At 36.6% G+C, this 19,018-nt stretch overlaps 1 protein-coding gene across 2 annotated transcripts in view; it reads right to left on the reverse strand.

Moving 5' to 3' along the window:
• Positions 1-19,018, reverse strand: part of MIPEP (mitochondrial intermediate peptidase) — a 65,686-nt gene that overhangs the window by 14,355 nt on the left and 32,313 nt on the right. For both annotated transcript variants that reach the window (XM_063149042.1, XM_063149043.1), the window contains exons 14-16: positions 18,310-18,419; positions 13,199-13,273; positions 7,491-7,610 (exon numbers count right to left, since the gene is read on the reverse strand). In XM_063149042.1, coding sequence (XP_063005112.1) covers positions 7,491-7,610; positions 13,199-13,273; positions 18,310-18,419 — 305 coding nt within the window. The remainder of the gene's footprint in view (positions 1-7,490; positions 7,611-13,198; positions 13,274-18,309; positions 18,420-19,018) is intronic.

Below are 19,018 nucleotides of genomic sequence, written 5' to 3' on the forward strand. Positions count from 1 at the left end.
AAGTATTGACCTATTATTTTAAAATAAACATCATGAACACTGCTTAAAATAAGCCCTTACAAAACCAAGAAATACCTTAAGCAACATGGTAACTGCAAAATGTATTTGCAAGTACAACTTAATCAAGTAAAGTATCTGAACCAACACTGGAAGATGAAATCACTACCTGTTTACTGTTTATTTACTATCTTTTACTAGAGTAATTTTAGCAATGGATTGAAGGGATCACAACTCTAATCCTTAATCTGCCACAAGTGCAGTGTGAATTTAAAGAAATTACATTCATCTCATCTCAGCCACCTCCTGTGAAGCAAGGGTGCTAATAGTTCCTCTGTCTTGTTCTTTTCTGGTTTGACTTTTCATAGAAAAGATAGTCCCCCACAGCACTTGAAGAGAATTTCACTTCAGACTCTCTAGGCTGTGTTTATGGCAATGAGGTATTCAGCTGTATATATCACTGTCAAATATAGCTCCAGTAATGCAATCTCAGGGGGGAAAAAGAACATGTGAGCCATGAAAACAGATCTATATCAAACTAGATGAAGCTATCTGTGCTTTCATATGTATGTACAATACATCTAAATATATTCAGAATTTTAACAGGAGATGTATGCAACTGCTTCTTGCACTGCTTCTTAAAATGGTCTCCCACATGGTAAATATGGCAAATGCTATCACTAAAGTATGTTTGAGTTTCATGGGGCTAACACTTGGAAAAAGAATTTCCTTAAAAGTGCTTCATATCTTATGATATCTGTAAACACTCTACTGCTGTAGATAGTTGCCCAGTGAATAGTGTCATATAACCACTGGAAAACAAATCTTCAGAGTATTTGCTATCAGCATTTTCTTTATCATAAAATGAACTCAACTCCACAAAGACAGAAACCTAAACAAACCTTGAAAGGTGACTTTAAGAGCTTTTGAAAGTCCCAGCATCTACTTTAATACTGACCTCAGCAGGGCACCAATCTTCTTGAAATGGCTTTTAGCTATTAATTATTTATAGAGCTATCACTTCCCCAGAGTTCACTGTGCACTCCTTTATTAATCTTTTCCTCAGACCCAGACTCTTCAATTTGATTTTACAGTATACTTTTAAAAAGGCTCATATGAAAACTAATCCAGGGACTTGCACTCTGTATAAACAACTTTAGTTTCCAACATGGCAAGGTAAAAAATTACCTTGAAGGGGTTACACAAACTTCAAGGGGTTGAGTAATAACATATGACTTCGTCTCTCTTCAAAACTCAAAAAAGTTCAATATGAGCAACATCACTACCTTTCAAGTAACTGCAGAGGGAGAAGCAGAAAAGCCATCCTCTATGAAGGCTCTCTGGCTTTACTATGAAACTTATGTCTCTGTGATCTGCAACAGTGGTTTCTCTAAAACTGCCTACAAGATGTGTGAGACATACTGGGTGTCTGCTTCCCTCTTCAACAAATGAGAAAAAAAATTAACAATACTTTAAAAGATTAGATACTACCCATAGTCACACTTGCTATAAATTACATAATTTTTCCTCTCCTACTATTTTCTCATTAATAAGAAACAAATAATCACGGCCTCAATTCCAAATTTTTTTTCATAAAGATTTTCAATACCATTTACGTATGCCCATATAAATTTCTCTTTGCTAGCCCAATACTGGATTTCCTTAACTTTCCTCATAGTTCCTGTTTCCAATCTGGACAGATTCCTGGTGATGTCCACTTAAAATGTCCCTGTCTGAAACTAAGCTTCCACCTGCTTTTCAGCATGTTTTCTGTGTGTTGACTCAGCAACAAATCTACAGCTTCGTAGTGCCATTATGACTTGCAAGTGTTAGAAAGCTTGTTAAGCATAGAGTTATGCTATCAATTACTTACATCCTGTTTCCAAGATCAATCAATGTCTTAGGGAGAAAGTGGATTTTTCTATCTGAGGCAGTTCTTAACAAAACTGGAGTTATTTTGCTCACTTGACTGTTCTCAAGGTACTTACAAGCTGCTTAATAATTGCTGCAATTACTTGTTGAGTGACAAAATCTGAACAATTAGTCTACAGTTCCCAAGTTCTTCTCCCTTCATAAGAGCAGTTATCATAACACTACTACTTTTTCATGAGTTTGAGAGTGATAATTCCTCCAAGTCACTGACTGTTCTGACAAGCTTAAATATTCTGAAAATCTGACTACATCTAATCTAGTAATTCTATTTTAATCTGTAATCTCACTACTGTTTTAATCCATCTCAAAACCTGCATGTATTACTTACCTAATCAAAATTCACTTATTGTTCAAAAAATATTGAGGCAGAACAGAATATCACTGCTTTCTCTGACATTTATGTTGCTCTTTCTCCCACTCTCCTCTTGTTTCTTGAGTAATTATGGAATTCTATTACCTTCTCTACTTGCAAATCTCAACTCAGCCTTTCTAGCCTTTTTTGTTCTGAATTCTTGCATTCTTTTATTAATTATCTCTAGTCGTACAATGATTTCTACTTTTTATTATCTTAATAAAGTTTTACAGGGCTTGGTCCTTTACTGCCAAATCTTTTTTGCATCAGGATGGTTTGTATCCTTGGTTCAGTCTCTTGGATAACTACATAATGTCTTTTGAATCATCATACTTAGCTATGTTCCAGTTCCAGCAAATATCTGGCAGCCTTCCTCTTTTTGATGCATTGTTTTTAATTATTATTGCTGGGTTTGGTTTCTAAGCTGCTTGAAACTTCCACAGTTTTACTTCTGGTTTGTTAGAACTTATCCTGTATTCTGTTTTTCACACTTTTATTGGCTTTTACTTTTCCAATAACCTCCCTTTCTCAGATAGTCAGTTTTCTCCCACTGAGTTCTTTTTAGCATCTTATTGATTAGCACCATAAATTTTACTCTCTCATCTGCCACCCAGAATTTTTTTAAAAGCTCTTTGCCAATAGCACCCACTCTAGCTTGTAACTGGTTTTTGACATTTTCTTTAATCTGGCTTTCAGTTTTCCTTAGGTTCTAAGGTTACATCATAGTTTAGCCTAAAAAATATAAAATGAGTTTTGGAAGGTTCTAGACAGAATAAATATGAAGTGAAATTGCAGTTTAAAATTTAATAGGTGGCCACTACTTAGCCTTCCTTACCAATAATTTTAAGATTTATGTTCACCACTTGAGTTAAGTTTTCAGAATTCAAAACCACTTTTACCATCAGAGGTTAAAGGTTATCTCTTATTTACTTTAAGCCAGCTGCCTCATTGCTTGCTCAGTCTATTTATTCTTTTTATATGTATTACTGATATTCACATGAAATTTTATACAAAAACAGAGTTATATATAACTGCACATTAGTAGTCACTCCAAAAACCTAACAAGAAATCCTAAGACAACAGATGCCACAAGAACACAGATGGCAAATTCTGTAATAAGATACTTCACTCAAACTGCCAGCCAGCCCTCAGTAGGCTGAGGAATAAGCCTGTTAAAACTACACTCTCTTGCACACAGATTTTCTTCAACAACAACAGAACAGGAGGCTTTGGCTCACGGCAATCATGTGTGATGCAAAAACTATTTTCTCTCTGTAGAGAAGCCAGTTCTGCCTATTGACATCAACTCCTCCTCAGCTGACCAAACACCCATGCCTCTGCATGTTCCCTGTTAATGAAAAACTTGTGTTTTCAGCTCCCATGGCAAGCCACATCTTCCCATAGTGCCTGACAGCCTCCCTGAGCAAGCACTCCAAATGTTAGGTTGCATCTCATCCATTGATTTCCTTTGTCAGGAACATGACAGACACAACCACAGCAAGTTAAGACAAGGACCTAGGTGGAGCCTTCCAAGGTCAGGATCCCTGTCTGGGCAGAGTCCTCCCAGCTGCAGGAAGAAGACAGACTAACAACCACACTGGTGATACACCATTTTCATACACATCTTTGCTCTAGGGTATCTCTCACAATACCTGCCTTGTCTTCTGTTGGCAAACTTGGCTGGCTAACACTTTTGGTCTCACAGGTGTTTTGGTCTTTCCAAACACTAGTAACCATAGGCCATGCTGCCAAAGAAACTTACACTCTGGACAAAACTATATAGCCATAATTAAACCTGTAACCTGATGCACACTTTAAGGTACCAGTAAAGTACCTTCTGAAGTATCTTCTGAAGTAATCTGCATTTTTAATATGTTAAAACAAAAAGGCATATATAGCAAATTATTCAGTGTTCCAAAAAATATCAAAGGCACCCTGCATACCAACATGTCGCCTCCTATCAAAAGTAATTATAATGATGTGTGTAGTTAAATTCCAGCATCTCACCTTATATTCAAGTACCACACAAGAAATTCAGCTGCTTCTGGAAGAAAAGCCTACCAGAAGACCATGTAATTTTGAAAAATGTAAAAGGGACTATTTGGCAGTCATCTAAAAAGGAACCCAGATTCCTTGTGCCTCACTCTTCAAAATCATTTTTCCTCACAGTCACAGTCAAACCATCTCCCACCAAAATTCCAGATTAGGAAAGGTTACTACAAGGGACAGACAATTAATATATTGAGTCCATAATTTTCTGAAAATAAGAATTAATAACTCAAACTACTTCACAAAGAAAATACACGTATGATGATCTGGGCAGGTGGTGTTTATTGTACTACTACTTCATTATTGAGAGCTCTTCCTGTAACTGGAGGCTGCAAACTCCACTATCATTGCAGAGTCTGTTTACCCTGTGTGTCATTTTCTTTACAATACTGAACCAAGCCCCCAGTAGGAGATAGGAATTATTATGCTTGGCGAAGGACTAGCAATGGCATATCATTAAGTTTTGATAACTGTCTCAAAGGAAAGTACTCTTCAAGTCTGAACGTGGGGAACATGAGTGGACTAAGCAACAGATTAAGAGGAGAAACTTTGATCATGTCTCAGATTGATCAAAGGGTCACCCGATACATTTTCAAAAGCCTCTCTGGGCATCCTGTGGACAAATGTAGAAGAGACCATGGGAGACACTCTAAAAGCAGACAGTATCATCAACTGCAAGGCAGGCCATAATTAATGAAAACTGACTTCACAAGAGATAAGAAATAAGCTATGATTTGAACAAAAGTTTGGAGCAAAAGCAGAGTACTGAATTCCCCACAGTGCACAGATTTTGACAAAATGTACATTCAGGAAGGAATGGCTGGAAAATATATGGTCATTACTAGTATGTTTATCTTGCTTACCTAAGAATCAAAAAGAAGACTGGCTGCTTTTTAAAGGGATCACAAGGACTCAAGAATCCAGTGAATAGCAAAATTGCTATTCGCTTTCCAAACTCAGTAACACTAATCTCCTCTGGCAACAAAAACTGCTGGACTCTACAAAAACAGGCAGATACATTTCCTTGCCCCCTGCCTGGCAATCATCAGCTTCTGGATTCAGTAACAGAGCAATGAAATCCCAGTGGAATTTCATCCTCCAGGAGCCAGCAGTAAACCCTGTATACTTATGAACAGATAAGCAATGGCCAGCCAGAAATTGAGATTTGCATTATTCAGACAAACAAAGTCTAGTGGGGTGCTGTTTCTCCGTGCTTCCATCTGATTTCCTTTCTGCCTTGCATGTGGCACCAGCTCCTGTGCCTGTCTGCATCAAAGCAGTCAAATCAAACATGGCTGTGTGCAATGCCTGCTGCCCCAGTGCCTGCAAAATCTGTTTGAATGGAAAATACAGACTTCAACAGGACTTATTTTCTGCTGTCTCTCAACAGGGCTTCTTTTGCACTATCCCTCCTACTGTTAGCATGTAACACATGATGCTTAGGTTTACCTTAAACAAGTACAGCCCATAGGTGCAGCAGCAGCTTTTACTTACTAGGTGTAGTCTGTATGCCTCATTTTAAAAGCATTGTAACAAAAAGACACGTGCAAATTGTCCTATTATCTGAGCTGTGCCTGAGAATGACAGAAGACACATGCTGTGCCTCTACTCCAGAAAATAAGTCTGCACAATAAGACTGAAGCCCAACCAAGTACATTCACAGGATATATACTGCGTTTACATGCCTGTCAAGAGCAGTGGATTATGGTTCATCAGGAAGAGATAATAATGGATGCTTGCAGCCCTGACAGACAATGCTGCTACAGAAAAAACACATTAATGCAGTGAAGATCTTCACTAAGGAAGAAATTCTCTTATCCAACACCACTAACTTAAGACGTAGAAGCCTGACTTAACAATACATAATGGAATCTAAAGGTATAGAGAACAGCTAAATTCAAATAATCAAAACACTTTGTTTTCTCGGCCAGCTCTGCAAGTGCCTAGCCAAATAACAGACAAAAACTACCACCTCGTCCCTACTACTGAATTTCAATGTCTAGCTCTGAAATCAAATGAAAGGAAGAAATATACTCTTCACTTAAAAACTTCAACCCTTACTTCAAGGCTTTTATTTTTTTTATCTGGACTACAAATTAAACATGCGAACGTGTCTCAAGTTTAGAAGGAGGAACAGTGAAGGACAGCAAGACAAACTACAGACATTAAATACTCTACAGAGTACTAATGTTATTCTAATACATTGTTTCACAATATTTTACTGAAAATTTAAACTGTGTTACAGTTCTTGACACTAATTTTACATTCAATAAATATAAACATAGACTTTCAGATTATTCAGAAGTTCACAGTATATTTTGCTGGGATTAAGTTCCAGGCCAAAACCTGCTGTCCCACTTCGAAATGATCACAGCCTCACAACAAGATGTGACACTCTTTTGGAGGTGTGAGCAGGGGCAGTACAGTTCTGATGAGGGAACAGATCTCCCAACACTGTTCTCAGAGAAGGAAAGACATTTTGCCAAGGAGGAGAGTACATTTCCTGTGAAGCAGCAAAAGCATTTGGGTATTCTGACCACAGTGTCAAACGGTTTCAGGGGGGGTCCAGGCTCCAGGCAGGAATTCAGCTTCACACAGACCAGGAAATCCCGTGACTGCCGTAAACAAACTACATCTTTGGCTGTCACACGATGTACAGAACCAATGCATGTTGTGATGAAGATCAAAATTACATAGCTCAGTAGAACTCCGGACTTCTTCACTTTCACATCACACATGAAAGCATAAATGACATGACAAAGGTCACAGGAATACAGTGAGAAGAACACACTTCAGTTTCCTGCTTCACACTTTCTCTCATGCTGACAGCATACACACACCAATTGCACCACAGTGTTTTGCTTGCCTTTTATAAGCAGCCTTTGAAAAGCTCAAATAAACCCTCTTTCCAATATATTGTTTCCAGTGCCTTCTTTACTAAGAAAATAAAGGCAAGGTAATGAAGTTCATCATTAAAAGACTACATTTATACAAAAACATCCCTACTCTCTGGATAAAGTGAGTGAAAGAAAACTCTTTCAGTATAACAATACAGTAGTAAACACATGAGTGTGCAGGGCAAGGGTCATGGAGAGGAAGGGGCATTATTACGCTATCAAAGAAAAGATGCAGTTTATACAGTTATTCTGTTGCTACTCACTGTATTGGGTACATATGGCAATCCATAAACTTTCTCCTGTGTTTCCTTTAAAATTTCTGTGGTTGACTTTTTTAGAGGGTGTTTACCATGGTAGATTTGGTCCAAGACAGCATAAAAAACCTGAAGAGAGAAAACACAATTGTCTTTGGCACATGTTATTGGCATATGAAAACCAAAAAAGACACAAAGAAAAGAACATGAGAGATGGACTAGGGAGAGGGAATAGTTTAAATATATATGGTTTGGAAATCTTCTATAATTAGCATGACATACTAATGTTATACGAGGAGAGAAACAGATTTTTGGAGTTCATCAACCACCACCATCATGACCTTTCATAAATCCATGTTTATGTCACTTATCACACTGGGAGCACTAAACTGCACCTTTTAAAAAAGTTAAGATCTGTCCCTAAGGTCCTCCAGCAATTCCCCTTTTCAAGAAGAGTATTTTTAAATTTCTATTTTGAAGTTATTTAAGTGGACACTGCAAAATAAGCTATTTCAAGATGTGTACATGCAGCCATGAGAACACCTCACCCCTGCAGGGGCAACTTATGGCTTAGGCAGCGAACATAAGAATTATGTTAAGAATATGACAGAATCAATGAGGTTGGAAAAGGCCTCCAAGATTATCCAGTCCAACCTTTGACCTAAAAGCACCATGCCCACTACACAGAGCTGTAAACACTACTGAGTTTCTGTCAGAGCCCTGCAACAGGGTAGTAACCAAGGCCAATCTTTCCTTTATTTTAGCTCTCACCATCAGAGCAATAAATTGCTTAAGTGTAAGCTTAGCTGAGAGCACACTGCACCAGGAGGGTACTGTGCCAGAAGTAAGAGCTGATCCATAAGGAATTTTTATGCATGTGAACTACAGCAGAATGCAGGTGCATGACCATATATCTGAGGTGTTCAGAGAGTGGGAAAGCAGCACCATTAAAAAGACTTTCCAAGCAAAGACAGCAAGGCAGAGTCTCTGGAATGGTAAGAAAAAACATGAAAGAGGCATGGACAGAGGAAATTATTGCAGCCTTTTTTTTTGGTATGAAGATTTTTTTAGTATGAAGTATTTTGTAGAAGTGCAAGGAAGACAGAGGACACCCACTGCTTTACAACATGAGACATTTTTAAGTAGTTTGATCAATCCAGATGCTCAAGGGAAGAGATCAGGTCATCCCGTAATCAGCACACTTCATAGCAAAGTTGACAATAAGGAGCCTCAAAAAGCTTTTTTGCAAGGAATTAAGCAAATAATTTGGCTAGAGATTCAGGCCCAATCACACTCCTATAATGTGCAATACCATCCCCAATGACATAAACACACTGTTCCAGGAACTATAACCATGAAATTTTATGAAAAAAAAAAAGTTGTTTGGATGTTTTATGTTACCTAATTAACAAAACTCCTTGAACCTCAGAAAAGATTCTTTATTATGAAATGTTAGTACAAATAATTCTGAATTCCTTAACAATTTATCAGAATTCAGAATATTTTTATTTGTTCTGGATACAACATGTAGTTTCACCAAAAATGTGACCATTTCTAGAAGAGTTTAATCCTGTTTGAATAAGCTGTCTTCTAACATACAGAATTCTGATAAACCCTTTGACAGTCTCTCTTGGCAAATAACAAGACATTGGGGTTTTTTTTCCAAGAAAAACTGAATGTTATAAGCAGGGGGGTGAATAAACTGTGACTTGCAGGAGCTACTCATAGATTTCCTGCTTGCTCCTCATTAGCCATGGCTAAGGAGGAGAAGAGATGTCAGTAAGACTCAACTCACACAATCACCCATTAATGACACTGCAAGTTTTATGTCTCAGGTAGCAACACTGAGCAAGACATGTAAGCACTCAACATTGTCCATCTACTAACACAGAGTAGCCAGAAAGCATCTGTTTAGACTAAAAATATACAGAGAAACCTACACTAGACTGCAAAAATACTTTACTCTTACTTATCTGAGAAGAGAAAGAGACTTTACAACAGCTTTGCATTCCCAGTCACTAGAATCCCATTCTTTTTTTTTTTAACAAAAGCTACAGGTTTATGACAGCAAGGGCAACTAAGAGTATGACCCGCAGTAAGTACCATGAATAGACCTGAAAATTACCTCATGTAATAGTCCTAAAAAGGTCACTTTCTCCTGTCACCTTAGACCTTTTTAACTCTGCAGTAGTCATTTCACACTAACTTCCCCTCTCCTCTCTACAAAATCCAAATCAAACATGAGGAACTTCGGCATCTGACAACAGACTTTAGCTTCAAGCTTCAGCACAGCCTTGATCCTCTTTTTTCTATCTCCCATCTTTGTCTGGACCAGTCTGCAGTTGCTCTTCAGTGTTCTTCACAAGATGGGGGAACTGCATCTGCACTGCAGGGGACCTTCTCTAAAGTAAAATTTGGAGTGAAGTAGTTTGTGGTCAAGGAGCAAAAGCTCAACTCACAGCTAGGAAGTGGGGAAATGTCAAAGAAAGGCCAGTGAAATGTTCTGTCTAAAGAACAATGTGGTGACAGGGAAATGAGTCACTGAAGTCAGCTATAAGTTCTCCCTTGATCCTGGCACATGTACAGTGTGGGAAGAAAGCTGTGAGCCAGGCCACCTGGACAGCACGGTTAAAAAAACCATCCCTGAAAATAAACTTGGATGAACTTTATACCCACAATGCATTTCCATCTACAAACCACAGTTCTGTGTGTTTACAGAGGCCTTTGAAATGGGAATGGGAAACACATCCCAGGACCACAGGATTTTAGATGATACTGCTGAGAAGCAAGCTAATACTTAATATCAAGCAGTAGACAGAAGACGATTTCTAATTTCAGTAAAACACATTTCTCAAAATATGTAAAAAAATAAAAATGCCATCAAATGCTCATTAATTTTCATACTGTCTCTCTGTTTTGCACTTACATTGCTATTTATTAGTTTCACTTGATTCCAGTTCTTTCTAGCTCCTTGTCTGCTTAATAGCATTAATATGCACACACTCAGGCATTTTCCAGTGAAGGTACTACTGACTGAAAGACTCTGGGACTCAATCTGCCTGGCAAAAGCCTTAGGAGATGTATGGACTCTCCTATCTTTCCTTCTGAGTAACTGATTACACCACCTAAAAGAAAATTCAGAGGTATTACAGTTATGAAAAAGCAGCAATATTTCTTACTTTCATGTGCCAATAGACTTATTTCCTGAACAGACCACAGAAGAACAACTTCCAGGTGTATTCCACACTGCTGGAATATTTGTCAGCATTTTTTCTACTTTTAAAGGTCAAATATAGCTAACATAGCATCTAGCCATCAATACAGAATATAGTCTTTGCAAAGTCTGAATGAACAGTATTAGAATCATCATTCACAGTATTTTCAGGTATACAGCTAGCAGCATGTATATATTTTGGCATCTGGAAATTAAAATATATGTTGCTTCAATTAATTATTATACTTTTTAATTTGCATGACTTACAATATGCATTTCTAAAATGGAATATTAAATTTGTATTTGCCATGTAGTCAACTTCTCTGGGACATTTTTGAATTATTCAACAGAATAGCTCTGCCAATTTGTCTCTTTGAAATGAGCGCACACTTCTGCAGGTTTTACACCTGGCATCTCCTAAAACATAGTGCTGAAAGTAGGAAATGAATAATATTATTCAGAATGGCATTGTGGTCATTTGGCATGTGTTGAAACTAGTTTAACTTAATTTACACAAGAAAAATTTGATGGCAAGCAGCCTGCTAAATCACTGCCAGCAGCAGTCAATCATTAGGCACCCACGGGAACTTGAGCCCACCAGAAGTGGGTGTTCTTGAGCCACAGGCTGTGGAATGACTCCAAGACAGACTCTAAAGAGGCCCAGGGAACAGCTGAGGGCCAACAACAGCAGGGACATTGCACAGCCCCACCACAAGCAACTGATGCAATCACTTCTCCTTTTGGAATACTCTCTCCTGCACCACAGAACACGGAGGCCATGTCACTTGTGAATATATTTGTGACTTATACTGCTCGATATCTGAGCCCATTCAGCCTCCACAATGCCAATTTGGTCTCAAACCTTGACAAAATCATAGCAAGTACATGTAAAAGGTTGAAAGAAATCTGTCAGACTGATACGTAGCTGTTATGGAAAGAGATGCCAGAAAAGAAAGGGTGCAGGTCAAAGGAGCTCCTCAACACTTTGGTGGTTACTAATCTGTACACGTGCTGTGCCACCCGTGAGTAAAAGTCCACAATTAAGCATTCAAAGTATAAATTTTATTTCAATCCGGAATTTTTTTCCCCAATAAAAACCTCCTGTAATAATTATTTATATTCTGGCCCACATTCTTTCTGGATTATCAGACATGTCTATGAGAATCTTTCAAAGCCAGCAGTATGCATTTTAAAATCAGACCTGTAGAGAGAGTGCAGTTATATTTTCATGTCACAGAAGTATAGGCACAGGTAGCACCTGCCCAGCCAGCATTGGCTGCTGACAGCCAGCACTGCACTGAAAGCACAATTCAAAAGTCCGATTCAAAAGCTCATTACATTTAACCAAGGAAAAATACATGTATACACTGAGAACAGTGTTCAGTCTGGCTTGGACTAGTGTAAATGACATGTATACAGCTTACAGGTCCACACTCGAGGCTTCTGATTAGTTTAAAATCTTCCATGTAACTGCACAGAGAAAACTGCAAATATTGACGTTTCTCTTTCAGATCAACCTCATTAACCAGCCCAACTCCTGTTTGTAGACAGGGTTGTGATCATTTGGCCACTTCTCAAAGGAAGACATACCAAAGATCTCTAAATTTGTTTCTTTCCCATCTCAGCAACTAACCTTCACTAAGGTACTAGCAGAGTTATCTCACCTAAACACCAGGTTAATTGCAGAAGGAAAAACTATATGCTTTGCGCTTAAAGAAAAACAAAGAAGAAAACAAAATCAAACAGCAAAATCTTGTAGCACACTAAGCACAGCCAAATGCTTACTGGATGCTAAAGCTACTGTACACATCTGAGAACTGCTATTGCAGGACTGAAAAAGGTCAAATACCATTTTAGACAGAAATCTGATTTCCTTTACTTCCTTTGAAGAACAGCATCACTGGTTGTTTACAGAAATTACTGATCAATCACAGCTACCCATAGAAAATAAAGGTTTATGAATTTAGTTACTTTTCCTAACACTATGAGAGAGAAGTCTTACATTCTCACAGCTCAGCCAGCAATTTTGATGTGACACGTGGCCACTTTCATCTGGAGCTGCAGAAGACAAGGAACTCAAATCACATTCTAGTACATAGATGTGCTGGTTTGATTTTACTGTAATAGCCTGTATCTCCCACTCCTACTATATTTTAATGATCCAAGGTACACAATACTTCCTCTACTTCAAGTTCTCCTTAAATGATTCCATCAACTCAAGAATTCAATCTTAAACTACATTTGGGGATTCTGATAATCCAATGATTTTCAAAAGCTGTGGTTTTCACGATATTTTCCTATAGATAGAAGCATTTAGGTTTAAGCAGCAACAGAGAATATGTGCAGAAAAACAAACATAAAATTAATGTAAGAATTAACTAATTTTCATATACTTAGATAACACATCTACATTAAAATAAAAAATTTGGTCAAAATTATAAAAACAAAAATATGTTTTGTAAGTGCTGAATAGAGAGTTGAAATCAGAAGGCAAAACACATACCTGGAGTTGCATATCAGCTGCAGCACACACCTTTTTGGATTCACACAGTCTTGACACCATGTTTTTTGGTAGTGGCTTGAAAAAAAACAAACAGGTCACATTTAGACTTATTGTTTATTTGTAAATTGTGTTTAAATAGCTAATTCCTAAAAGAGGTTGAAGAAACAAAAAAACCCCTCATGGTACTAAAACACATTTGAAGTGCTTTGCATTGAGGAAGGAAATATTTTTCGAACAAAGCATTAAATGGCCAATTAAGATATCAGCATTAGTCCACACAGCAAGACAGAAATCACTAAGCAAAATCTGTTTGTTTTTCTATAAATTAATTCCATATTCCCTTATATGCCTGTAAAAGATCTATTACTATTTTTAGACATAAAGAACAGACTGGGGCAGTTAAAGCCCTCCCATATCATATAACTCATAATACTGAGCTTAATAATACTGGGTTTTCATAACTTCAACTGAGACAGCATGAGACCTTCTGCCCTAACCCACATAAAAATATTTAGTTGTACTGAACAGTAAATATCTACCCTTTGAAATTTTAAACAAAGTTAAATTTATTCCACATCTATGGCAATAAAATTATCCATGCCACCACATACTGAAAAGTCAGAAACATTTTTCAAGTAATTATAAAAAAACCTTTTGACTTTCCATCCAGATGTCTGCAAAAACATCCAAAGACTTTGTAACGCCACATTTTTAACATCTGTCTATGAATACGCTTCTTCCACCGCTAGCTGAAGTTTTTCAAGATATGTTTTTCCTAACAAACATTTTTTTTTTCCCTAGCAGCTTCCTTAACCAAACAAATGGAATATAGTTAAAGTAACTGCATTTTTGCTAAAAAATTAAAAAGGTACTGAAAGTTGTACAACATGTATAGAGTTATGTTTAATATGTAGCATCTCTATGTTATAGAGATGCTAGGTAGTAAACTTGACTCTAAAATCACACCTATGCTTTTATAGTGTGTTGAAGCATTCAAGAAATAATCCAAGAAAGTCTACAGATATGGCAGAGCCATATGTTTAGATTCTATGCAAATTATATGAATTCCAGACAAGCAATGTTCACAGAATAAAGGCCAGCTCTAGAGAAGGTACACCTAAGTGAAGAAATTTTATCAATTGACTCTAGAATCTCAAAGTTGAAGCAGGTAAGAAAAATTCTCTGCTTGTGCAGCTGCTTTATGCAGTACTTGCTAAGGCTTGTAACCTCTTCTCCAAGTCAAAAGTTAGCTAGGTCAAGCATGGTATAGAGCCAGACAATTTAATAAGGCAAAAAATCAAAAGAATCAAGAAGGAAGTAAAAGTAAAATCAAGAAGAAAGTACAGGTCACTCTTATAACCACCTGTTGACAAAAAGGCAAAGGAGAAAAAATATTTATGTCTTTCTTAAATCTATCTGTATTACTAACCTGGCTCAAAGATTGTGTTGTGATCATAATTCACAAGTCAAGTAGAATTTGGCACCAGAAAAACACTGCCAAAATTAGATTAAATTGAAAGAATTTAAGTTGATAAAGAAGTCACCTATTTTTCCCAAAACACCTTTGGGATCTTAAGATTTCAGGGAAGCAGAATTTGACTCCAGAGGGTTTTTCAAAGATCACATCTCCACTCCAAAGTATGTTTCTGTGAATGTCATGCACACAGATACATTCAGGTCTTGAATTGGAGCATGTACTGTTTCAGGCAGTAGAAATTATTCCTCCTTGCTCCATTACAATCTCACACAGTTGCTTAATAAGCAGCTGAATTAATTTTAAAAAAGGTATCAGCATTCTTACTTCACTTCTCCTGAAAGATGAACTCTCTGGTAACACCAGAACAAGACTGTCATCTTCCTTCTAAAAGAAAGACTTCACAGAGCTTTGCCTAAAACTATGTCATTGAATAACCATTCAATTTTTAAAATTTAAACACTACATGCTTTACTTTGAGTCCACTCTTCTATCCTTCTCCATTAAGTAACTTTAAGATCTTGGAATGAATTTTTCAGTTTTCATGGTGGCTAAAATAAAAGAATTCTCTGTGTCCCAAAGCATGCTTAACTCCTTACTGTTGTGTAGTAATTGCAACAAATTGTAACTGTACTATCTGTGGGCTTATTCTTTCAATCATGTTCATACAATACTGTCTTTGTAATTCCATCTCTGTGAAAAATGAACTCAGTTCAAATTTGAACAGCTGAAACACTGGCCATTTTTCAAGAGAGCCTCCAAAGACACAAAAGCTTAAAATTATTTAGCTCAGACCTACCATATATCTGCAGTTTACAAATGAAATTAAACAAAATCACAGTGATACAGAATGGCACCCATGCCCCAGACTGTCTAAGTGCTGCAATGTCCCCATTTTGGTAAGGCTTGACTTCATGAGCTTACCTGATTAATCCAACTTTAGTAACTAATAATTACAGTCCTCTCTACTTATTAATTTTATCTCAAGGATTTTTTTGTTTGAGTCATCTTTTGGATGAAAGGAAAACTAGGCTTGCTACTTTCTTGAAACAAATAGATTTGTTCTGGCCAGCTTTTTCAACTAAGTTCAAAAGACCTGCTCCTTCTGACAGGAGAGTTTGCAAGCTTTGCCACTCCTCAACATTCAACAGCACAACCTTTCAAAAGAGACAGAAAGCAGAGACAAGCTTTCTATAAACTTCAAGATATTTTGGACCAGAACCTCATGATCTACATCTAAATGAGCTCTCATCTTGGAAGATCTGCCCATCAATTTCTTTTCCTGCAATGCTACTAAAATACAATTTTCAACAGTTCAGATGTTTTAATAATCAAAACACCTCTTTCTCTTCCTCTTCCCACAAGCATAAGCACTGATTATAAGTGCAGATCCTCAAAGATGAGTCCTTCTACAACTGACTTTTATAGCAATGGCTAATATGAGATTACACTGGCAAGTTTTTCTGATGCAATTATGTTCAGTAGGAATATTAGAAACCACACCACCTGAAGTTTCCATGCAAAAACTAGAGCGCAGATGCAGCAATGCCAAAAGAAGGATGCTTTGAAAAATTATCTGCATTGCCTCCAACACAAACTGGGTCAGTAGCAAGTCCACCTTCTGCAAACATCCAGCAGAGCTGTGTGGTGTAGCTGGTGCAGAACACAGCTTTCTAGCAGCTTTCTAGCATAGAAAAGCTCAGTCTCTTAATTCATAAGAAGAAAATTAATGCATGTTCTCATAGAGAACAACATATTGATTAAATGGTTTCACAATTTTCACATTCGACCTTTTTTGTCCATTTTCCTTACTTCCCCTTGAAAAGGGGATAAAGTGGACTCATTTTTTTCAAATAAATCAAAAACCGGAGAAACAAAAAAAAAAAAAAAGAATTTCCTCTTTGCACCACAAAAGAATTAATCAGGGAACAAGCAGAGAAATTAAGCCCCAAAAAGATCTTTGTGAAGTTGAAAATGTAAGAGAGATGGGATTTTAAAGTCGAACTACTTCATAACATATACACAACAGAAAAGATTGCTTCAATCTATTTGTATTTAAATGACAAACATGGAAATTCGATATCAGATTCTTAAAGTCAGCTTAGATGAACCAACATAAGCAAAAGCAGATTTATATATGTTGGATAATGGCTTAAAAATGCATGCATTCTAAAATTTTAAAAAAGCAATTAAAAGGAAGGAATCTAACGCTCTCAAGAGCCACAGAGCAGTTTCAGGCTCTTCTCATCATCCAGCATAATCCATTCTTCAAGACTGGACTTTTACATCAAGCCTCTCTCAATTGCTGTCTGAAAAGGGAAGATTTCACCACCAATAAACAGAAGTAGTTTATGGAAATGCCAAATGGGTCACAATGTCTGGTTCTTAGCTTTTGCACTGAAACTAAACATGGTTTAGATTTGTCAAGTCATTTTGAAAATACAAAGCCATAAATAATGTTCTACAAATCTCTTTCAGATGTTTTAGTGAAGCTCATTCTCTGAACTTGTATGCAATCAGATTAACTCCATGCTGTTTAAACACTTCATGAACTTTATAGAGAACAAGAGAACATTACAAAGTCCTATTTCTGTATGTAGATTCAAGTAGATAAATGATCAACACTCCTGAACTGAGTTTAATTCCCAGGTTGCAAAGAGACCTTTCTTAGTGCAATCAATTCTGCAGAAACAATTGCTGTCTTGAAAAGACAAAAGAAAAAAAAAAAAAGAAAAGAAAAATTACAGAGCAAATTTCTCAGACAGTATCTATTAAACAGAAGTTAGATAGCATATTTTCCTAACTGTTCAATGGAGGCAAACATATTTCTACTTCCATAATACTGAAATGCACTGAATGCTTAGTACTGGATAAGAAGCTCCAATGAAGTATAACACTACACAACTTAGGAGGAATTTTTGACATGTCTGTATAAATATAAATCATTCTGTATTACCATGTCTTAAAGTGACCACCAAAAGTCACCTTGCTCCAAAGAGCACTGCTTTCCAAACACCCCACAGAAAGCAGATCCTTGTAACAAACTGATAAAGAAGAACTTCATGTAAGGTTTTAAAGCAGAAATTCACAACTAACAGAATCTAACTAATCCTACTATAATCCTAAATAGAGCAGTATATTTTTCATCACAAAATATTTCACTCACTGCCCTACACTGTGTTAAAAATGGAAATTTTGAAACACTGCAGATAATTTCCATTTATATCCATGATTGGTTATCTGAGCTTTATTTTAAGACAGACTTTAGAGAGTTCAATGACAAATGCTATTTTTGTCATAACTTACCTGTAATGATATTAAATCATTCCAAACAACTTGATTCACACAGAAGTTGTTTACCTACTATACCTTGTAGAAAAAAAAGGCTGAAAGTTTTAAACATGTAATTGGAATCTAGGATATAAGAACCTAGTATTCTTACACAGATTTACATTTATCTTTTTTGCAATAACAATATTAAATTTTTTTCTGAATAACTGAAATTGTACTACGAAAATAACTTTATCCATTGTTTACTTCTACTTTAAACATTATTAATTAATAACACATGTAAAGATGATTCTTTTCCTACAGACATTTTTTTCCTATTTTCAAAATTTTACATTTTTTCCCCTACCTGTCCTGTTTTATAATGCCTTGCAAACTGGTTAACCACTCGATAGTCATTTGCAAAGTACTCCATCAGAATTGAGGGAACTTCAGCAAAATCAGTAGCACATCTGGTTCCTAGAGGTAGAATAATTGTACACATTAGCATCTGCTATTTTCACTAACAAATAGTTAACTCTTCCCAAAAGGTTTTGCAACTTTCAATTTGGACTTTTGGTGAACTTTAATGTTCTTTCATTTATTAAGTCAATATTTTATTTCCATTATTGTACATACTGCCAGAAAAGCTTCATTATAATCCTACACATTTTACTATAAATCACAAAGTAAAACAAAATATTTGAACAGCTGGGCGAGGCACCTTATAAAGCTCTGGATCACACCCTTTTTAAACTAAACCAGACTGTAGCCAAACTGGCCCTACATGAAACACCAAATCTATTTAAGTGTCCTAAACCTAAATTAAACTACAATGTAAATAAAACTCTGCCTTAATCCCATTCACAGTTACAAGTTTTAGCTTCCATCTGTTTGCTGAGCTTTCTTATGCTTTACATTAACCTCGCTTTATGACACCAAGTCATTCACTCAGGGAACACTCTTGCAGATTGAAGACGTGTTCTATGTACGCGCAATGAGGTAATATCTCAGCTGTTACTATTTTCAAAAAGCCCTTTACCAAAAACCTTATTTGCGCTAATCTTTATCAGCATCTT

This window comes from Melospiza melodia, chromosome 2 (genome assembly GCF_035770615.1).
Source record: "Melospiza melodia melodia isolate bMelMel2 chromosome 2, bMelMel2.pri, whole genome shotgun sequence".
Classification (NCBI taxonomy): Eukaryota; Metazoa; Chordata; class Aves; order Passeriformes; family Passerellidae; genus Melospiza; species Melospiza melodia.